The 24,132-nt window shown below is 39.3% G+C and overlaps 1 protein-coding gene across 1 annotated transcript; it reads left to right on the top strand.

Moving 5' to 3' along the window:
* Window positions 1-12,683: 12,683 nt before the first annotated feature.
* Window positions 12,684-15,839, top strand: LOC149819678 (flavonoid 3',5'-hydroxylase 1-like). Its single transcript, XM_089983467.1, has 2 exons — window positions 12,684-13,625; window positions 15,139-15,839. Exons 1-2 carry the CDS (start codon window positions 12,684-12,686, stop codon window positions 15,763-15,765), a joined length of 1,569 nt encoding a protein of 522 aa, XP_089839593.1. The 3' UTR covers window positions 15,766-15,839.
* Window positions 15,840-24,132: the final 8,293 nt, after the last annotated feature.

The raw sequence follows: 24,132 nt of genomic DNA, 5'->3' as shown, positions 1-24,132 counted from the left end.
TTTTGGGTGTGTTCCTTTGGAATACCGAATCGATTGTGCGTTTGCTTATCCATGGGTTTTCCATCCTTGGTTGTGATTTGGTTTCTTATGGTTGTCGGAATGGATTTTTTGGTTTGTGAAGTTATTTTTTTTCTCACCCGGTTTTTGGGTTTGTGGATTTTGCTTTGGATGTATTATGTGTTACCGTGATGTTTCTTATTTGGGAACCTAGGGTTTGAGGACTGGTTATGGTATTGTTTTTGTATTGGAACTGGATAACTTGTTTGATTGTGGATTTTGGGGGAAGTCGAGTCTAGGGTTTTTGATGGTAGTGGTGAGTAATGTTATGTCCTCGGAAAAAAGTTCGAATTGGGGAACTATGATGATGGTGGTGATGCAATTTGCCTGTTCTTTGTGCTTTCTTTGTTTGAGATTTGGATCAGTTAATTGTATGCATGCTGGGGTTTTTCATGTTTTTGTGGTTTGATGATTCTAGGAGTTATATTTAGTGGCATTATACGTAGTAAAATTGATTGATCTGGTGGGAGGTCTAATACTAATATATGAAATTTTAGCTTTTGTTGCATGGAGTGTAGATTATTATGAATTCAGGCCATGATTATGAAATTGATTTTGAAGTGTTGAACTCTGATGTTGTTGTTGTTGTTGATGATGATGATAATGATCACCTTTAGGACCGGTCTTCCATGTTATCCTTTCCTTACCACTCTGGTATAACCTTCTTGGGTTTTACAGTACATCAGCCATGATCTTTTCTATAATACCTTGACAGGATAATGAGTTGAAATTAGAGGTTTCACAAGCATGAGGATGTCCTTTGGAGATCAATTACAAGAAGGGGTTATTTATTTCTATTTAATGAAAGAGCATTTTGTATCTTGGAATAGAGGGAAGATGTCATTTTCAAGCATCTAAAGGTGCTTAACAGAGACATTCCTTGGCTTGACCAGAAACTAACCTTCTACTCGATGAAGGAGACTTAATGAAGGTTGCAGGATCTGCATTTTCATTCTGAGGGACTTGGTTTTCTCCAAATAATATTACCCTCCAATTTGTGTTTGAGTCTTTTAACAAAGTAAGCACTTGTATCTCCAGACTGTTCCGCTTCCATGTTAATGATCTTTCACCTTCTTTAGGAGTCCACTTTATGGTTCTTCAGGTAATCTCTTGTAAGCCTTGTGAGACAATATTGTTTTGTCTCAAAAAAAATATGGTTCTCTCATCATTTGATCCATTCCTCTATCAAGGTAATGGATTTGCAGTGCCATCCATTTGTCCTTTCTGTTGGTTTCTTTGATATTACCATCTAAGAATATAATTCCTTTTGCATCTTTAGAGGTTCATCCTCCTCATACTTGATGGATAGCATGTGATTGCCCGCTTGATCTTGCCAAATCCTTAGTGCTGTCTTGATTATTGTTGCTGCGATGAACGAGGAAAGAGGTCCACTCCCCTTATGTTGTCTGGTTTCAGGAGCTCGCAACTAGCTTGTAATAGCCCTTCACCTTTGTGACTCGTGAGGCATGACTGGTATGAATGAACATGGCTCCATTTGGATACTGTAAAATGTGGCTGAAGATTGCTCCATTTGGATACAGAACACAAATAGGAAAAATGTGTTCTGTACTGCCTTCATTCTTGAGCAAATTGATGTGTTTCAATCACAAAGTATATAAAATTTCGATTTTGACCACATGGGGTGGTTCGGTTTTTCCTATTTGTGTCACATTCAGAAATTTCCAGCGATCAATGAAGCCTTCAGATTGTCTTATCTCCTGTTGGTTATATGGGGTAGATGTTGCCCCATTAGAAGTAATAAAAATCCTGCATTAGGGTATCACAGAGTGTGTTGTGAGGTAGTATGACTCTTCTCAAAATTTCATCTTCTTGTTTGGAGTTACGGGTCATTACCTTGGTAGTCTCTCTGTCAAGCTTTGTCGAAGTGGTGAGATCCCCAAGGTGGAGAACCACTGTCACCAAATAGGCTTCCACAATCCAGGTTATTCTCTAAACCTCTAAAGGCAACCATTAGGTTCTAATTATATATCTAATATCTGATATAGTCATCCAATTTCTAACGTTTATTACAAGAAATTCCTGTTTTTTTTTTTTTTTTATGATAAAGCTGGGGTTAGGCCAACCCCTACCGGTCCATTAATAGAGGACTCAAAGATTTTACATTCAAACCAATCAGTTGGTTTATCCTTCAAAATGGACCAACTATTAATGATAGCTAAATTAGCAAGAGACTTAGCTATGATATTACAAGATTTGTCCACTTGAACAATATGAAGCCTCTTGAAACGGTGAAGGGATTGTAACAATTCTGTGCTTACCAGGCCCAGTCTATCCCGCCCTTCCAACTGTTGATTGAACCAACTGACATCTCTATGGAAAGATTCAATGATCACATATTGTCTTGATCAATATGGTTTAGAAAAAACACTCCACCAACACCATTCCTTGCTTTGCATCAATGAATCTCCCTGCATCCACCTTGCATTCAACAACTTTCTGAAGCTATCTCTGATGGTGAATCCAATAAGCCAATGGCACCAGAATATGCTATACACATTCACCTTCACCCATTTATCCCTTGGGGGAATTCACCACCCAGCATTACACCACTTCATTAAAATTGGCTGCACATAATTCCTTCCAATGTAAAGAACTACCTCTCTTACCGAGTTAAGACAAAATCTGATAATTTCTTGACTAGAAAACTCCTTATCTTCAAAGATCATATAACTGTCAGCCCTTTGAAATCCAAGGTGTATAAGACGTCTTGAGCGAGCAAGCTACCTTCGATAGCAAATCGCAAGGTTAAGGCAACTCTAGGTATGTGCTTGGGAAACCAAATGAAATCGACACATCGCAGGCTATCACCTCTCTGTCTTAACTGCTGCCATGCTTCTATAATAGAGATATTGTTAGAGCCTTTCCAGAAAAGCTGGTCTTCCTTGGCTGGGTTCCATGACATATTCATCCCGTTATGTTTGTGCTTCATGAAATAGGTTATGCATATCCATTTTCTTGTTTTTAAGTCCTTGACTGGAAAAGCCACAACCTTCATTTCTGGTTTTGCTCGCAAGGATAGTATCCTTTGTTAAGGGTCATTGTAGTCAGTCTATCGCAAACGAAAGGCTCCAGTTGTGTGACTACTGGTTCAGATTCTTAATTGATTTCCTCTCGCCAACAAAGGAAAATAATGGAAAAGAAGACGACATTTTATTATTTCTGTGATCTTACGTCTTGGTAAGAGTTGTCACTGGTGAAAAGAGATGTACTGTATTTCCTAAGAATTGATGTCCTCTGCAGTCATTCCTAATAAACAACTATTTTCTTGCTAAAACATAGAAAGAATGTTTTTGATTGGCTTTTATCAAGATAATTTGCCCACCCTTATGGTTGAAGGCTACCTAATGACAAAATAATTACTTGGTTAAGATTATTGGGATGTCTTACAGGATTTACTCAGAGTACATGCCTAGTTCTAATTCAGCATATTTTTTACATGACTGAGGATTGGGAAGGCAAGCTATGGAACTAGAGATATTTTTCGACTGCTGAAGGGTGTTTCTGATGTGAAATAAAAGATAAGCTGTATAATGTTGTCCGTGAATTGAATATAGGAAATTGGTTTTCCTCTGAAAAAAAATGGGGAATTGGTTTGAAGTCCAAACCTCATGATAGTCAATGGAATACATATTTGAAGTTCCTTTTTCCATGTGCAAGTATTGGCAGATTAAGCTTAGCAGCTAAGTAGTCTGAAGAAAATGATAGATGCAGCAGAAACTATCTTCATTTCCTTTTGAAAGCATGCTTGGAGTGACTACATCTAAGAAAGAGAAGTGAATATAAAGAGAGGAATAGCAACAATATGCATCTGTGGATCTGGCAGGTAGAAACAAGCAATTCATATTTGCATATTTCTTATTACAGGGTAATGGATGTCTTCCAGAACGGCTAGTTGGACGGATAAACCTGAATATCACTGATAATGGACTTGTTCTAAAAAAAAAATGGACTTGGTTCAGAAAATGCAGCTAGGTAATATATGCTTCATGTCACCATGTCCACGTGTCTTTGTGACACGGATGCTAAATTGAAAAAACAGTTGGTGTCATTAGGACATGCATATTTATGTGATGGTGTGGTTAGGACACGTATGATATATATGTGGTCAATGGCATGGTGGGGCTCCGGAGGAGTCCAAGCTGTGAGGTAGTGTTGATGACGACGTATGGCAGATGCATCTCTCTCTCTCTCTTTGAGTTCTAATGTTTTATCGAATTGATTTGGTATATATGGTTCAAACTAAGTGCAGTAAAAAGAAAAAATTAAACTATGCATTAACCGAGAAAGCGATCATAATTACTGCAAGCTCAGACAGCGCCACTAGGTCTATGATCCTGGAACGTGGTTTCCCTATTACTTTTGAAAAGAAACTAGGCATTGTTCTACCAGCAAATTGTTCTTTTTTTTCCTGGGGTGGATAATGGGGGGAAACCATCGTTTTGGTTGGGATGTTCTGTTACGGGTTGAGAGGTTTTGGTATCCGCAGTATAAAACTCCACAATTTCTCCATTCCCAACAGCCTGGGATAGCCAAGTTGAAACTTGTTAATAAATAGCAGGGGCAGATAACCGGGGTTTGGTGGCATGTGAAAGTTGGACAAAGTTTTTTGAGCATTATTAATTAAGAGGTTAATTTTTTTATGTAGCGATATCCATCTCAACATTTCTTGAGATGGACACAGCACGCATTTCAAAAAATGCCAAGATGTTTTGCTGTCAAGTAGGTCCCTGCATGCCTACATGCAGCGATGGTCTGCATATAATGTGAAGTCATTTAGGAACCTGAAATAACCATTTGTACATAATAGGTCTATCAATGGGTCGGGTCAGGGTTGTTTCAGTTTAGCTCATATAACTAATAACTGAGTTCAGGTCTTGGTTTTGCTGAGTCATGAAATTAGAATTTTAAACTCGTACCCACATAATTTTAAAATTTTATTTTTATTAAAACTATACAATACTTGGGTCAGGTATCTGGCAAAAAAACAAGGTCAGGTCGGGTACCCAGGCTCAAACCCAGACTAGTCCACATCATCAAAGTCCAAAAAGAACTCCATAACGGAGTGGTTCCTAAATTGCTTTCTTCTTTGAATTAACTCATCATCTCTTCTTACACTCAACATTCTCCCACAAATTCAAAGAATGAAAACAGGAGGAAACAAAAATGCAAGATGGAGTAATCTCAGCAAGACATATCATGCTTTCAGTAATGGTATCTTCCGGTCTGAAGCACTACCTTAGTTGACTAAATTTACCCCCACATGAACGAAGTCAACTAAAGTCTTGAACTTGAACCTTTGGTGTAGGAGTGCCCATTAGCAACAACATGATAAAGGTTCTGATTGTAATCTTTAGGCGCGGCGAGTTAAAGGCCATGCACCCGAATCCTGTTTCATGAGCGACTTCAAGAATAACCCTATTACTTAAACTGCGGCCACACAGTCACACTTATATAGGTGGGCTTCTCTAGAGATGCATTGCTAACATCTTGCCTAAAAGGCTTTGAACCCATTCAGATTTTTCACTCTTCTTTTACTGGCAGCTACAACACATTTCCAGAGTAATCAGGTGAAAAGGCACAGATACATAGTATCACATTAAGAATGTGCTATCTAGTTCACCCTACAGCTTGTTATTATCACATTGAACCTACTTTGTGGGATCTCTACTCAGATAGGTTGGGTTGCCACTGTAGATGAACTACTGATGGGTTTCAGTCTCATCCCCTCTCTGGATTTCAAGACTAATGACTTATCTAGTCTTTTCGTTAATGGATCAACTGTTTTCTCTTTGGATCTAACATAATTCACAACAACCACTAATTGAGACACCAGTTCCTTTACATATTTTATTCTAACTTGGATGTGTCTTCTCTGTTTTTTATTATATTTTATGCTTTTGATCTTTGTAATTATAGCCATATTGTTACAATGCACATATATTGCAGGAATTAGATTGCTCATTAAAGGAAGTTCCTCAAGAAGTCTCTTTAACCATTCAGCTTTCATTCCTGTGATATCTAAAGCACAGAGCTCAACCTCAAAAGTAGACCGTGACAAGATGGTATGCTTTACTGATCTCCAGGCGACTGCGCTGTTACCCACGATAAATATATACCCTGTTATGCCATAACTCACAGAGTTCATGGCTATCCAGCTCGCATCACTATATCCCTCAAGAACGATAGAGAATCTCTTGTAATGCAAACTCAAGGAAATAATTTTTTTTCAGGTACCTAAGTACCCTGTCCAATGTCTTTCAATGAGTGCGATTTGGACAACTTGTGTATATACTTAATTTTGTTATAGAGAACGAAATATCCGGTCTTGTGCAATTTGCAAGATACATCAAACTTCTAATAACATGAGAATACCTTAATTGAGACACATGAACACCAGTCGTATTCTTATAAAGAAGAGTAGAAGGGTCATATGGAGTTGCTACAGATCTTCCTTTGTCATAGCCAAATTTCTCAAGTACTTTCTCAACAAAGTGAGATTGAGAAATAACTATTCTATCAGCTGAACGAGTCAACTTTAACCTAAGATCACATTTGCAACACCCATATCCTTTATATCAAATTTACTACTAAGAAACGACTTCGTCTCATTCACAATTTCATATTGGAACCAAACAATAGAATATCATCTACATACATGAATAAAATGACACATGCATCACTTTTAACTTTGCAATAAACAAATTTATCAGATTCATTGACAACAAAACTAAATGATAAATTCACTTTATCAAATTTCTCATGTCATTGCTTAGGGGCTTGTTTCAGTCCATATAATGACTTAACAAGTCTACAAACTTTATTTTCATTACCAAGAGCCACAAAACCCTCAGGTTGATTCATATAGATCTCTTCTTCAAGATCGTCATGCAAAAAAGCAATCTTCACGTCCATTTGATGGACCGAGAGAATATAGATGAAGGCCAATGCAATAAGCACCCTAATTGTGGTCATCCGAGTAACCAGAGAATATGTGTCACAATAATCTATTCATTATTTTTGTTTAAACCTCTTGGCAACCAGTCTTGCCTTGCATTTATCAATGAATTCATATAGTTTTAACTTCTTAAAGATCAATTTTCACCCAATAGTGGAGCTACCAAGAGGGAGGTCAACCAGTTCTCAAGTGCCATTAGAGACAATGGAGTCCATTTCACTCTTTATGACTTCTTTCCAACGTCTTGCTTCAGGTGAAGCCATTGCATCTCTGAAAGTGAAATGATCATCCTTGATAAGGTAAGTGATATAATCACTTCCCAAATCCTTGGTAATTCGTGGTCTCTTGCTCCTTCTTGGTTCAACCACTTCCTCGGACTCATATGGTTCAGAGTGAGAACAAGATGGCTCAACCCTCACATCTGTCATCCTTTTCACATGTTCAGGAATGGAACCAGAAGCTGAAGGTACATCTGAAGAAGAAAGATTCTGAGGTACACCAACTTTCATGGAAAATACATTCTCAAAGAATATAGCTTCTCGAAGCTCAACAATAGAGTTTACATATATGCCAGATATCTCAGACTTAATTACTAAGAACTTATAGGCATAACTGTTATTACATAACCTCAAAAGACAACATCTACAGTTTTAGGACTCAGCTTCTTTCTGGTGTGCTCTGGGACAAGTACCTTTGCAAGGTACCCCCACACTTTGAGGTATTTTAAGTTAAATTTTCTATTTCTTCAGAGTTCAAATCGGCTACTATCCTTATGCTTCTTGGGAACTCTATTCAGAATATGGCAAGCCGTATTCAGAGCATCCCCCCCCCCCCACATATAGGTAGGTAATTCAGAAATCCCAAGTAGAGCATTTATCATATCAGTTAGGGTTCTATTCTTTTGTTCTGCAATTCTATTAGATTGAGGAGAATATGGAGCGGTAAACTCATGAACTATGCCAACGGATTGATAATATTCATCAAGTTTGTTAGACGTATATTCTCCTTCTCTATCAGACCTCAATCTTTTAAGTTTTCTACCAGTTTATGTTTCTGTTGCATTCTTAAAACTAAGAAACTTATCAAAAGCTTCATCTTTTGATTTTAACAGATACACATAACAATATTTAGTGCCATCATCTATAAAAGTGATAAAGTACTTTTTATGATTTTTAGTTAACACTCCATTAAACTCACATATATCTGTGTACCAAATTCAATATTTCAGAATCTTTAACAATCGTACATAATGGTTTTCTACATTGTTTTGCTTGCACACAAATTTCACACTTTTTAGTTTTATCTGTGAAATGTTCATGAATCATCTTCAAGTTCATCATGCATTTTACAGAATTGAAATTCACATGACCCAATCTATTATGCCACAAGTCAGATGATTCAATATTGTAAGCAACATTAGACTATGAATCAAAAGAAATATCATTATCTAATTAATTACTGCAAACATGTTCAACACGAACTTTAAACAAACCATCATCCAAATATCCTTTGCCAATAAATATTCCAGAATATAAAATAACAACTTTATTACATTTAAAGTTAAATTCATAACCCTCTCTAACTAGACATGAACCACTTAAAATATTCTTTCTAATTACAGGCACATGGCGCACTCTGTGTAGAGATAGAACTCGTCCTGAAAGAAACTTCAGGTCCACGCGTCCAATCCCCAACACCTTTGCAGCTGTGGAGTTGCCCATAGTTATGGATCTGCCTTCAGTAGTCTGGTAGAAGACAAAGGCAGACTTATTAGCATACACGTGCACATTATCCTCAGTGTCAACCAACCACTCAGTTGGCGCATAAACATGATAGATTTGTGGGTTAACAGAAACACACTCAGCACTGGTCCCAACAACCTCAGTCACCATATTGACTTGAGGCGTACCATCTGTTGGGAATGGAGAAATTTTTTCCTTTTCATTGTGTATTTATACCAAACCTAGGTTAAATTTTGGACTCTGCCATAGATTCCACTGCTTGGTTGTTTACTGGCCTCCATCCTCTTGCGTGGATAGTCATGATATATTTAGTCAGTCTGTGTTTCTTGTGTGATCCCTCCAAGCATGAACCTTTATAACTCATGATCTTATATGGTATCTCCATGCTTTTATCTATCTCACAAAGACATACGGATACAAGAATAGTGTATTTATAAAGGTTCATACACATCACTGGTCTCAATGACCTCAGTCACCATATTGACTTGAGGTGTACCATCTGTTGAGAATAGAGAATTTTTTTCCTTTTTATTGTGTATTTATACCAAACCTAAGTTAAATTTCGAACTCTGCCACAAATTCCACTGCTTGGTTGTTTACTGGCCTCCATCCTCTTGCGTGGATAGTCATGATATATTTAGTTAGTCTGTGTTTCTTGTGTGATCTCTCCAAGCTTGAACCTTTATAACTCATGATCTTATATGGTATCTCCGTGCTTTTATCTATCTCACAAAGACATGCGGATACAAGAATAGTTGATTAGGGATGCAAATGATCTAGATCAGCTAAATACATAGAAAAGTCAGATTCAGGTCAAGTCGAAACAACCAAATATCATAAAAGTGGCATACTGGATCTGGACCGGTTGCATCTCTACACTTGAAGCATGTTTAATTTGAAAGCTCAAGAAGTGTTTGAAAAATATGGCACAAGGACACCCGAACCTAAACCCAGCCCGGCTCGATGGGTGGGCGCATGTGTGTGTGGTAGCCATCATATCTCCTTGTTCTTTGGAACAAGTGATAGACTCTCCATGTTGGTTATAAACCCCACAACCTTTTTGAGATTCTTCAATATGAAACTATTCTAGGTCATCAAAGTCCAAAAAAAACTTCATAAAAGAGTAGTCTCCAAATTGCTTTCTCCTTTAAATTAACTCATCATCTCTTCTTACATCTAACACATTCATCTCACAACCACCACCATCACCCATCTCACCACACACTACTCGCCACCATCATTGCACAATTTCATAGGCTTCTGATAAGGAAAAGAGTCTTGAAGAAGAAGTATCCATTGACAACACAATTTCAGAGGCATCTGATGGACGGATCGGCGAACCAGGACTCTGATTTTGTATTGCAATCCTGCCATTGATCATGATGTTGGTGGTGGTTCGTTGAGGGCCGAGGAGGAAAGCAACAACCATGGATTTGATCCTCTGATGACGAAGATCCACATTGGCACGCAGAAAGGTTGTGAAACATGAAGAACCCCGTGACCAAACATCCCTGATGTAAACAAAAGGTGTTGAGATCCCACTGAAAGGAACTTCTGATGCAGTCTACTCCTACCGTCAATATCAATTTGCTGGGATCATCTGAAGGCAACAATCACCAAAACCCTCATCTTGTGATCGAAACAGTGGGTGGCCATCCCGACTCGAATCGCCAAGATTCTTCTTCATCAGGAATCAATGACACTCGCAAGAAGAGAATACATTCGGAGAGTTGGGAGGAGGAGGATTTGGAAGCAATGTGGGAGCACCAGCAGCTGCAACTGCCACCCCGCTACCCTTACTCAAAATTTTGACATTTTTTCATTTTATTTTTCTCATGCACACATAAATTTTTTCATTTAAAAAAATTATCATATCAGAACTTAGTCAAAATTTTCTTTTCCCATGACAAATTTTCTTGCTTCCAAACGTTCCCTGATGGTTGTCCCATAATTTAAGGTGTTGAACTCCATAAGCAAAATTTAACTTCTGAATTTGCTAAAAGAAACATTTGGATCATGTTTCACATGTTGTACTTACTGTTAAAGTTGAGTCAAACGTGATATTTTATACCATTTTTTAAATCACCCTTATAAATTGTGAGCATTAATTGGTTCTTTACTGTCTACTCTTAAAAAAAAAATGATTTTTTTTTTTATGAAATCTCGTGGTGTTTTAGACGTGATCAAACCTTCTAACATGTTAAGTCAACAATGTTAAACACATTAGGATGGTAGCTCTTAACATTTGGCCGCGTCAGTCTTGTCAGATCCGTACAAAGAAGAGCAAGACAACATTTTGCATAGGCAAAACAAGTGATGGGTGCAGGTGTGCTTGGGTCAAAAACCACATTCTCAATCAATCTGACCTCATGTAACTGGTGTTTATTCACCATGTCCACTCTTCGGGGATCAGGTGCAATATAATTGCACAAAAATTTGTGCATTAAGCATTCGATCGCCCCCATCAGGTCTTGGGTCACACCTGACAGGCCCTGTTCCTAAGATGGAGGGTGATCAGCATGATATTGCAAGCTTCTTTCTTGCTGTAAGAAAAAATGGTGGAGCCTCCCCTGAGAGGGGATCAGACGATTTGTCAAATTAATCTAGGGAAGTCATCGATCTGACATCCTGAGGTGTCCATTTAGAGGTGTCAACAGGTTGGGTTTGCTTCGGATCCAGGTGAAACTAGACTTGGATCAGATTTTTGGGTATGGTATCAAATCCATACCCAAGTTTAATCGGGTCTATTATAAGAGAAACCGTACCCGAACCCGATAAGAACTACATGAATCAGACCTGGACCATACCTGGTAAAATAATATTTTTATAATTTTTACATTGGAAATTTGTGGGTCTTAATCGAAACTGGAGTCGGACCCGGGTCTGTATAAAATTTCACCAGCTATAACCAGGTTCATGTATTAATCAGACCTTCAGGTCTGAACCCATGTCTTAATCGGGTTTTCTTATTTGTCGCCATACACACACACTATAATGTTTGGTCCGGGTCAGGTTAGTTAGGGTAAACCAGGCCCCTTGACACACCTAGGTCCATTGCTTCAATTTCATAATCCTTGCCAGTTGTGAGGTCACCAAAAGTAACGATGATGTCATTATTGGCAGTCATAAACGGTCAAGATATCAAATCACTTTTCCCAAAGTCATTTGCACTCTTAAATTGTATTGCCACCCTATTAAAGGGCTGTTCAAGCCCCGAACATAGATCCACCTCCGCCATGGTAGTTCTCTTGAAGTAAAATCATTTTCTTTAAATGGGTAATCTATGAATGTAGGGGGGACATCAATAAATGTCCATGCCGTTTATAAATAAATAAATAAATACTTTGGGGAGTCGATCAGACAGTGGGTTGTTGGCACATGATTGCCTTTTGAAGCGTATAGGGGCATCAAACCATTGGTTCTTGTTTTTTTTCATTAAAAAGCATGATTTTATAAAGTTGGAAATTTAAAAGTTTGTGAGCCATCGGATGATTCAAAAGCTAATTTTGAGTGAGAATTCTACCGCTGAGATCACGTCTGTGCAGTAAGAATAAAAAAAAACTAATACAAAAAAAGTGTGATTTTTTTTTTTAGTGCATTCCGTGCACACTCACTCCTTACTCTTGAAGGATCGATGAGGTGGAGCGTAGCGTTAGCACTGGAGGGTGGCACGTGGGGAGCAACCAGCTAGAATTCTTCAACCCACCCGTCCGATTAAACTATTGAATCAACATGGGCTGTGAATCGAATATTCAACATGACCTAGTTTCGTCATATTGGTAAAGGGTGAACATGAAACTTCACGTTGAGTCCCATCATCTATAAATCATACCTCAAAACCCAGGACCTTTCCACACCTATGAAAGAGTGAGAGAGAGAGAGACTGTTTAGAGATCTTCCTAACCGATATGGGTGCTTCCCTTGAGTACTCCAACCATCTTCTTTCACTTCATGACCTCACTGTAGGCATAGTCCTATTTGTGGTAACGCGTTACTTTATCTCCTCACTTACTCGAAACTTGAGCAACATGCGACGGTTACCACCCGGCCCAAAGGGATGGCCCGTCATAGGCAGTCTGCCATTGCTAGGTACCATGCCCCACGTCTCCCTCTTCCACCTCGCCAAGGTGTACGGCCCGGTGATGTATCTCAAGCTCGGCACCAGCGGCATGGTTGTGGCGTCGAGCCCGGCCGCGGCCCGAGCCTTCCTCAAGACGCTCGACACGAGCTTCTCGAACCGACCGCCCAACGCGGGAGCGACCCACCTGGCCTACAACGCCCAGGACCTCGTCTTCGCCGACTACGGACCCAGGTGGAAACTGCTGCGCAAGGTGTGCAACCTCCACATGCTGGGCGGGAAGGCCCTCGACGACTGGGCGGGCGTCCGGCGGGAAGAGATGGGCCACATGGTCCGGGCCGTGCTCGGACACGCTCGCCGGGGCGAGCCGGTGGACCTGCCGGAGCTGCTGTCGTGCGGGATGGCCAACATGATCGGGATGGTGGTGCTGAGCAAGAGGGTGTTCGAGAGGGAAGGGAGCCAGTCGTCGAACGAGTTTAAGGAGATGGTGGTGGAGCTCATGACGTCGGCTGGGCTGTTCAACCTCGGCGACTTCATACCGTCGATCGCATGGATGGACGTTCAGGGGATAGAAGGAAGCATGAAGCGGTTGCACAAGAGGTGGGATGCTCTGATCAGGAGGATGATAGAGGAGCACGAGTCGTCGAGGGAGCAGAGGAAAGGGAAGTCCGATCTGCTGGACTTGGTGATGCAATATAAAGGTGATGATGATAAAGGTGGTGATGACGCCGGCGAAAAGCTCAACCTCACTAACATCAAAGCCATGCTGCTAGTAAGTACTGCAACAACTCTTTCTTATGGATGGCAGTGGATCGGCGGGCTGCCACAAGGTCTCCACCCCCATTCCCGTCTCAAAATTTTGCCCTTCATTCTCGAGTTTTGCCTCTAACTTCCATTCATGTCCTCCATCCTGGGTTCAAAGTTCAAACCGAACGAGGTCTCGATCCTTCCGCCGTAGCCGCCTTCCCATTTTCCGTTTTATGTCTTTCATATCCAAATTGGGGCGCAGGGCTCCATTTTCCTCGATGATCCTCACTACGTATAGATTCTGGATAAGGTGATCTTGAAAATCGCTATTAATGGTAATTTTCAAGAGTTTTAAGATGGACACCGAATCCCCAAAACTTCTTGGATGGGAGATTCGGCATCCTGCCCTTGATCCATCAGGATGGAAGGTATATCTTGAAAATCACCATTAATGAATGACAGAGAATCATCGAAGAAAAGAAAGAAGCACCCTTTTTTTTTTGAGTAAGATCAGACTGTGGGTGTCGCTCTCGGAGGTACGAACAAGAAAAAGAAAGAAACTCCCTTTTTTGTTTCTTTCAAATCGTTGTCAGTGTCGCTACCGGGAGGGCAGTCATCAAACTTCCCGTCACAAAAGCCAATGAATGTATATAAAAGTATAATAGCCAGCCGTCCAATTAATGCATTCAACAGCTAGGACATCCAGGTCAAATGTGGACTCTCGTTGGATAAAATTCTGGCTGGCTTTTATGACCAAACAAACATTTGGTAAGCAAGCTATTGGCTGGTAAACGAACTGAGCAGCTCCTGACTCGGTTCGGCTACTAAAGCGCTATTGAAGAGTGAATCGATTTTAACAACATTGATTTGTAGTGTTAACATCGAAGATTCCTAATAGATATTGCATATGCAACCTACTACAGCGCTGAAAAAAAAAATTTATATGCAATTTTTTGCTTTTGAGTTTTTGGCAAAAATGTTTACATTATCAGTTTCTACCTTTTTCTGCAATTAGTTCAAGCTAGTCCCATCTATCAAGAGGGCGTTAGGTTAGCCATGGTCAGATGTTAACCATGGTTAAGTAGTCGTCAGTAAATGACCATTATATCTCCGATAAAAATAACTAACAGTTTTGAGTTTTTGGCAAAATCGTCCCTATCGTATTGAATCAGAACTTAACCCAATCCATCCAAGTAACAATTGAAAAAGATTTTATCCTCCGACGTATGATGGGGCAGGATCTCCAAGCCATCCAACTTAGTATGGATCTGGACAGTTAGGATTAGTCCATATTCGGGTGAGAATGTAGACTAATATTAGCCATTGGTTGGATGGCTAGGATCAACTTAGTATGGATCCCATCATACGCCTTATGACAAGATCCAAATCGAGTCGATCGGGTTCTAATTATGGTATTCGGTCTTGCAAATGGACTCCAATCTATGAAATAATAACGACAAGGTTGAGGCTTCCAGTAAATATTTTGATAGTTGGTGGCTCTATGTAATTTTCTCATTCCTTTCTGGTGTGTTCCTCAGAACCTATTCTCAGCTGGTACGGACACATCATCTAGCGTAATAGAGTGGGCCATGGCTGAGATGCTGCAAAATCCTACGGTCCTCAAGCGAGCTCAAGCAGAGATGGACGGTGTGATTGGCAGGGACAGGCTGTTGGACGAGCCAGACCTACGTAAGCTTCCCTACTTCCAAGCCATATGCAAGGAGACCTTCCGGAAGCACCCCTCCACCCCACTCAACCTCCCTCGCGTGGCCACCCAATCCTGCGAGGTCAACGGCTACTACATACCCAAGAACACTAGGCTCATGGTCAACATATGGGGCATTGGCAGGGACCCAGTTGTATGGGCTAACCCACTTGAGTTCAACCCAGACAGGTTCTTGAGACCCCAGCATGCCAAGATTGACCCTCGTGGCAACGACTTCGAGCTCATCCCCTTTGGTGCGGGCCGACGGATATGTGCCGGAACCCGGATGGGCATCATTCTCGTTGAGTACATTTTAGGCTCTCTGGTGCATGGGTTCGACTGGAAGTTGCCTGGAGGAGAGAAGATCGACATGAGCGAGTCCTTCGGCATTGCGCTGCAGAAGGCCGTGCCGGTCAAAGCTGTGGCTACACCGAGGTTGGCCCCTCATGTGTATGGTTGACTCTGTACCCTAGTGGTGCATGTGGGGCGCGGTTTAGTCTTCCTAAGTATGTAGGTGTGGTAATAAGTCGATGAAACTACCCTCCATTTAATTATTATTACTAGAGTAATTCCATGTTTGGGGGGGGCAAGGACTTTGCGTTATTAGATGTACTACCTTGAGTATTGATAGTGTTGAAAAGTATTGAATTGCTATTAAATAAATAGTTCTCTCGGCCATCTACTTTTTCTTTACTGATAATCATGTGACTCTTTTCTCTCTATCATGGCAGTGGACCGCATCAGGGGCAGGGGACAAGGTCTCAACTCCTGCCCCCTCTCAAAATCCTACCCTCTATCCCTACACGGGTTTTGATTTTAACCTTTATTCTCTCCTTCATCCCTCTTTCATGTCCTCCATCCCCAGTCCAAAGAGAGCGAGGCGGGACGGGGCTCCATTTCTCCTTGATCCACTGTCTTGCGGGGAAAAGCATAAGTCCATCCCGGCACCAGTTTTTATTTTAACCTTCGTCCTCCATCCCTTGTTCAAATGGGGGCGACGCAGGGCAGGGCCCGTTTCCCCTTCCTATGACATCTCTCTCTCTCTCTCTTTCTCAAAAAAAAAAAAAAGATAATCATGTGACTCGTGGTGTGGGGGGGGGGGGGGGGGGGGGGGGTCATTTTATATCCTCAGCATCGCTTAGCTTTTCAATTTTGGTTATACCCAAATGTTGTCAGTATCGGACTTGAATTGATTTTACATATGATTTAGAGAATCTGTCCATCCGGATTATGAACTGAATCGGGCTAAATCGGTAATTCTTACTTTTTTTTAATATAAAAACTATTAAAAAATTAAGAAAAAATTATTAAAACAATACAAATTTAAAATTTTATTAAAATATTAAGAATCGGTGAAGGTCAAAATTGATCCATATCGAATCAATTTTGGCCCGATATGATACAAATCGGTTCACGATGATACTGACGACACTGGTTATACCTAATCTATGGTGTAAATTTAGGGAGAGGTGTTTCAATCTGAAGATTAATAGTATGACTATTTATGACACAACTGCTGCATTAGAATTCTTCATCCCATTGGCTGATGTATAAACTTAAGAGCTAAAGTGGCATACATTTGTCTTGTAATGAAACATTTTTTCTCATTATAAAATTACATATTTACTGCCAACATCAACTTCACCCGCCTCTTTCAAACACCAATATTTTAGAAAATCGTGTGGGCCTATATATACCGAACCACACATTGTAAAGTTGTTTTAGGTTTGGGCTCGGTTCATGTGTTCCAATCATGATAGACCCTGTGGTATCTCATATGGTATGATATATTACGTGGAGAGACTTGCCCTATCTATAATTCTGTAATGAATTGAATTGAAAACAGACTCCTAAACACGTTAGGTTATGGTCCCCAAACCTTATATAAAGGCCCTCTCTTCACACTTCCTATAAGTAAAAAAGAGATTCATCCACTATCATTAGGTTTAGAGAAAGGAAAATGACAAGATATACAGTTCTAGAAGATCATGCTCGTCAATGATCGATCAGAGCACTATGGATTCAAGTATCGCTTTCGCATTAAGTTCTATTTTATTTTTTATCTCAACGGTTTAACGAGAACATGAATTCGATCTTCTTTTAGTTTTCGGTGGATTAATACATCCAACAATTGGTATTAGAGCGATCTTGCTCCCGTTGAGTCATTGAAAATATGATTTTTTTATATATACATATTTTTGTTTTCGACGACGGTCCATCACAATCTTCGGATCGCTGCCGTGCGCCAAGGGGGGTTACCCTCATTTAACCTTGTTGGACAGGAAGGCCGTTGGGCCTTTCCTCTCTGTGCGGATCAGATGGAAAGGTCGTCTGGGCCCTTCTCCGATTCGCCGATCTTCGGTCTGCCATCGGGTTGTACAGGGTTTACCCCTATTCAGACTACCGAATGGACAAAAGCCCGATCCAATCGCCGAACAAGCATATGCCTACTTCGTTCACCGGACAACTTAGGCGATCGAACGATCAAGTTAGGTTTTGTCACCGACCAACCTCTTGGCCGAAAGCTTGGATCGACTATCCGCCTGTCGGACATTGGGATCTAGTTCGATCCCTAACCAAAAGGGGTTCAACGTCGACCATGGGGTTCGGTTCTCAAGCCCTCAGACAGAGGGGTTCGGTTCTCAAGCCCTCAGACAGAGGGGTCCCGATTCCTCGCTCGCCCCCTTCCTACCACTATCGACAAGGGACTTGCCCTCATTAGGATTCCATTGGCCGGACAGGAGTTTTCCCCTTCATGGTTGTCGGGTGGGGTACTTCTGGTTCGGATTGCCAGACGGGCGTGTGTTCCTTAGCGCATCGTCTGACATATGCTTGGGCGTTCGTCTAAGCTTGAGTTCATCGGCATCTGAGGCCGATTTTGGCCATCATCGAAAGCGCTCAGTGTGCCAGATCCCCACAAACCCTTCTTGCTACTTTTGGGTGTGGTCGTCGGATTTTTCCTTGTCAGCCAGCATCTGGGGCCGAATTCTTCCCTTGTCGTCATTTCTGAGGGTCGACGATAGTTGACATTCAATTTAGGCCTCCGCCGGCAAGCATCAACAATGATGGTCTGGGCATCCGGTTAGCCCAACCACTGTTTGGTGATTACGAAGGAGGCACTCAGGAGGGCTTCAGTTTCCACCATCGAACCGTGCAGGGTTCGACCTCTGGCCGAGGTTGAGCCGACGTTGGTTTTTGTCGAGGTGGTGCCAGGCCGGTTACGACTGTCACGGTGCTGTTGAACTGTTTTCGACATTGGAATAATGTCGTGTCGAGATCGGCATCACAAGGTAAGGCCAGATTGAGAACGCATAAGGGACCGAACCTGTCTGATTCCCATAAGTTGAGGGGACCGAACCAGTTAAGGTCAGGGTTTGATCCGTGTTGTGTCAGTTTCTTTATGGCCGGCACGTTAGACCCGACCGGTTCCGACCTGTTGGCCGGGCTCATTTTGGGTGCACTTAATTCGAGTCTGACCCATGCCGGGTCAGACCTGATTTAACTCATCAATTGGGTCTGGCCCCATTTTTTAAGCCGAGTCAGCCATATGGATTGTGCATAGAGACTAATATGGCTATTCGGTTGCAGGCCGGTTTGGTCTTTAGCCGACCAACTCAGAGCCAATTCGATTTTTAGCTAACCGGTTCAGGGTGGTTCGACATTCAGCCAAGCCCAGACAAGCTATTTTTGTTTGGAATGGGGCACTGCTAACCCGGTTCGGTCCCCTATTTGGGTGCGAAGACTGAATCGAGTGGTATGTGGGCCATGCCTATTCAGACCTGACCCTGTGACTTATCTTTCCTATACTTATGCAGTGGGTTAGATCTGACCCGATCCAGGTCAAATCAACTATGGGAGCCGCAGGTGGGTCTGGCGAGGCCCGATTGGCTGGACCTGAGCACTGTGCCTTATAAAAAAAAGAGAATTTTATAGGGCTATTTGGCATGCATCATGGGTCACTTTAGTGGGTCGATAGTCGGTTATTTTTTGGCTCATGTATGTTATTATGCTTGTCTTATTATCCATGTGCATATGTTGACATATTTGAACGTTGATACTATTTCTGATTGTGGGTGTAATATTTTAAATTGAATTAATTGAATCAATATGTTGCAAAAGTAACCTCTGTTGTGTAGGTTAGTTCATTTTGAAATATTGTGATGTTTATATGTTTGTGGTTCATGCGAATAGTGATCGGCCCAAAAAAAGATTACTATTTGATCGAACCCAAATGTATACTTTCAGTAATAAATATGAGGCAATAATTTAGTTTTTCATGTGAATGATGAGTCGATTTAAAGAAAGACTCGTTGTTTGACAGGACTGCCTGCCAATGTTTTGATTACTGTATTGAGAGTACCACTTACGAGTTGATACTTCTATTCAAAGACTAAGTGTTGATGTTGGGCTAGGTATCTTAATGGGGTTCATCATTGTTTATGTATGTTATTTTATTGCATGTGAATATGAATGTTAATCATGAGTTTGTTTATTCTTTATTCAGTTAATACCTTTGCTTTTGTGATATCTACAAACATTATTTTCATCCATGTTTTGAGTGGTTCCAATTTAAAGAACAAGAAAGAAAATATTATAATTGTGCTTGGTTGTACAGATCTGGATCTTTCACTACAAGAAGATCAATCACCGGCTCTTACGGAGATGAGTTCTACTGAGGATAAAAAGAACTATGAGCGGTGGGATTGATCTAATTGCATGAGTCTCATGATCATGAAACATGTAATTCCTGAATCCTTGAGGGGCACCATGTCCGAAGAGACAAATGCCAAACATTTTCTTAAAGAAATTAAAAAATATTTTGTGAAAAATGAAAAGGCTGAGACAAGTACTCTTCTTTCGAGTTTTGTCTTAATGAGGTATAAGGGTAAAGGAAACATTCAGGAGTACATCATGGAGATGTCTCATCTTGCTTCAAAACTCAATGCCCTAAGGTTAGAGTTGTCTGAAGACTTACCCGTGCACTTGATTTTAATATCCCTTTCTGCACAGTACAACCAATTTAAGGTCAGTTATAACTACTATAAGAAAAAATGAGCTCATTTCTCACTGTGTGCAAGAAGAGGATAGGATAAAGCAAGAGAAGACTGGGAGTGCTCATTTGACAGTAACCTCTAAGGATAGGTTTAAGAAAAAGAAATGGATTAAAGAAGCTGCAGTTGACCCTAAATCGCAGAAGAAATAGAAAAGACATCATGACCCAAAGTCTAGTTGTTTCTTTTGCAAAGTGGAGGGTCACATAAAGAATGATTGTACCAAGTATCATGCCTGGTGTGAAAAGAAAGGTACGCTCCCTACTTTGGTTTGTTCTAAAGTTAATTTGACCTCTGTGCTCGAACATACTTGGTGGATTAATTATGTTGCTACCACTCACATAAATGTGTTTATGCAGGGTTGTCTAAGTTGCCGACCGCCAATTGATGAAGAAAGATTCATCTATATGAGCGATAGCAAAATAGTTGAAATCGAAGCAATAGGGACATTTAGGTTGTTATTAAAGACTAAAAATTATTTAGATTTGAAAGAAACATTTATTCGGTCTTCTTTTAGGCAGAATTTGGTTTCTATTTCTATTTTGGATAAATACGGTTATTCTTGTTTATTTAGAAATAATGAATTTAAATTGTTTCTTGATTCAAATCTTATTAGGATCGCCTCTTTATCTACAGTTGATAACCTTTATTTGCATGATACTATTGCCTCATTTAATGAAACCTTGCAATTAAGTTCTTATGATAAAAAAAAAAAATTGACAAAAGAGAATTCTACTTTATTATGATATAAGCTCTTATGTCATATTTCTAAACAAAAAATTGAAAGGCTTGTATCAAATGAGATTCTTGATTCCCTTGATTTCAGTGACTTTCAGGTTTGTGTTAAGTATATAAAAGGAAAATGAACAAATATAAGAAAATTAGGTACCGAAAGGAGAACAAACGTCTTAGAACTTATCCATACAGATATTTGTGGAGCCTTTCCTACGACTTCTTGGAATGGTTAATAATATTTTATGGCATTTTGCTAATTTTTTAGAGGAATGTGCAATCGTCTCTCAGTATACCATGTCAGACACTCTTAGCATGAATGGTATTGTTGAAAGACGAAACAAGACCCTTAAGGATATGGTAAGGAGTATGATTTCTCATTCTACCTTACCAGAGCCTCTCTGGGGAGAAGTATTAAAGACTGCAGCCTATGTTTTGAACATGATACCCTCTAAAGCAGTAACCAAGACCCCATATGAATTGTGGACATGCCAAAAACCTAATATGAAACATTTTCGTAGTTGAGGATGTCCAACTGAGGCTAGGCCCTATAGACCATTGATTATGTATAATATTCACATTTTATTCATCTTTATTTATGCGGGATCTATGATAAAATTGCATTAAAAACTCATTTTTATCGTTGTTTTCGAGAATTCGCTTTGAGATTTAATTTTTGTGAAAAATCATATTTTCTGGTTCGACACTGCATTTTTCAGTATTTTTATTAGTTTTATAATTTTCTTAATTATAATTTAGTAAGAGTAGGACTTACTTAATTATTTTGAGTGAGTTTTAGAAAAATAACCCTTTGAAAAACACGTTTTTTCAGAAAGAGACCTTGTTTTGAAAATTGAGAAAAATTATCAAACGCTTTTTGAAATTTCAAATTGTAACCTAATTAAGGATTATAAATAGTGGTTTTGAGGGCTGGAAAAATGTTTTTTCCAGCAACTTCAAGCCCTCCTCTCTCATAACCCTCTTCACCTCTTCTTCTTACTCCCTTCCTTTCTCTCCTTGTCGATTCCTTGGCCTCTTCTTCTTCTTCTTCTTCATCTTCTTCTTCCTCCTCTTATTCTTCTTGCTTCTAGGCCTTCTCACCATCGGCAATACAGTCTTTTCGTCAAAGAGGTACTTGCTTGCAGCCGAGATCAACCACTTTCTCTTCTCAACCAATCCGTCGGATGCGATCCGTGAAGTGAGCCTCTTCTCCCTTATCTCTCTAGATTTTAGACTCATAACATGCATTGTTTTTTTATTTGTTATTTTTTTTTTCCGCAGATTCATGGCATGTAGCGTAGTATGAATTATTGCATTTAGTTTAGTATATTTGTTCCAGCCATTTTATTAAAAAAGAAAAGAAAAAAAATCGGTGAAGTATAGTTCAACATATAGCATTTTTTTTAGTTGTCTTTGTTTAGCTGTTTTTTTTTTTTTTTTGCATACAACATTCTAATTTTTTTTCTTTTCCAGTCAATTTTCAATCACGGCATTTTAGTTTGATTAAGTCAGCCTTCATGTTACTGTGTTTATTCTGATTCAGCCATTCTTCACGTTTATTAGATTTAAGCATTAGAATTTAATGTTAGCTTTGCTCTCTTTTATGCAATAGGTGTAGCATAGTTGAACCTTTTTTATTGGCAGCAAGTAGGCTGAACCAATTAGGTTTTAATATTTCAATAGTCTTAGGATTATAACTTTATTTAGTATATGTCTATTTTTGTTATTATGTTTAACAAATTTTCTTTATCACCTAATATAACGTCAACCTATAGATTTTAATTAATTTTTTAGTAGGTAATGTATTAAGCCAGATCTTGATTTTTATGTGCAACATTGTTTCAATGCTTAGCCGTTTAGTGTAAACCAAGTTCAACTCATGGTTTGATTTATAGAGTTAGTATAGAATTAATTAGAAAAGTACATTAGTTTCTTGAATTTGGTGGTTAACGCATTTCATCATTAATAGATTAGTTTCATGTAGTTTGACATTAGATTAATTTATGTTTAGTTATTTACTTATTCTCTAGTGTTAGTTAATGTTTTATTGTAGTTGGATTGGGCAGATTAGTTTTGACATAGGTAAATTAATAGTATTATTTATTTGATTAGAATTAATTAGTTGCTACACGTTTTGTTATTTTTCAGATATATTAGGTTGTTAGAGCATTAAATAGTTAGTTTTACTATTTTGTATTTTAGTGTTAGGTTGTTATTAGCTTGTTCATAATTAGTTCTTGTTTTTAGTTTAGTTTAGTTAATTCAAATCTTATTTTTGCTGATTTTTTTGTCATTAGTTAGTAAATTCTATTTTAGTTTTTCTTGTACTACTTTGTTTTGTGTTTTTGATTTTTGTAGGGAAGCGTTTGAATGTACGGTAAGCCCCTTTTTCGTGCCTCAGAAGTATTCTCAGGGAGTCCTCAAGAAAACATACATTACCTGATCCATTAGAGAAGGGACACATAGGGATCACATAAGACTTAAGCATTGAAGACTTTTTTCTTTATTTTTAGATTAGGTTTTTATTTATTTTATTTATTTAGGTCTGTAATAAAACCATTTAATTATTTGTTTAAGCCCTCTGTAGGGGCAACACTCTTATTTATTTATTTAATTAATTGATTTTTATTTTTGATAATAAAGCGTAGTTAGATTGTGTGATTGAATACAAAGTATTTTCAGTTCCTTGAGTTCGACCCAGACTCCACCACTCGTGCGAGCCGGTTTTTATTATTTGGTGTTTGACTTTCACACTTATTTTCTTTAAAAATATTATTTTAAAAATCATTTTCTAAAACTCACACCAACCATATGAAGAGAAACTAGATTTCAGAACAGTTAACTGCTATTTTGTTGGGTATTCGGAAAGGTCCAAGGGCTATAAGTTTTATGACCCTGCGAATAAGTCCTTTTTCAAAACGAAAAACGCTTATTTCTTTGAGGGTGCTAAGTTTGGGGGGAGTGATAAAGTAAAAGACCTTGCTTTTGAAGACGAGTCTTTTTCTCTTCCTACTGTTGTTGATCATGATGATCATATTTATATT

This window comes from Nuphar pumila, chromosome 12, assembly GCF_984573655.1.
Source record: "Nuphar pumila chromosome 12, dmNupPumi1.hap1.1, whole genome shotgun sequence".
NCBI lineage: Eukaryota > Viridiplantae > Streptophyta > Magnoliopsida > Nymphaeales > Nymphaeaceae > Nuphar > Nuphar pumila.
Note: the sequence above shows the minus strand (reverse complement) of the source record. Positions and strands in the feature narration are given on the sequence as shown.

What these genes read in the sequence shown, in the direction of transcription:
- LOC149819678 (XM_089983467.1), top strand. Translation starts at nt 12,684, where the DNA reads ATGGGTGCTTCCCTTGAGTACTCCAACCATCTTCTTTCACTTCATGAC. An exon ending in ACATCAAAGCCATGCTGCTA is followed by an intron (nt 13,626 to 15,138) that starts GTAAGTACTGCA and finishes TGTGTTCCTCAG; the next exon opens with AACCTATTCTCAGCTGGTAC.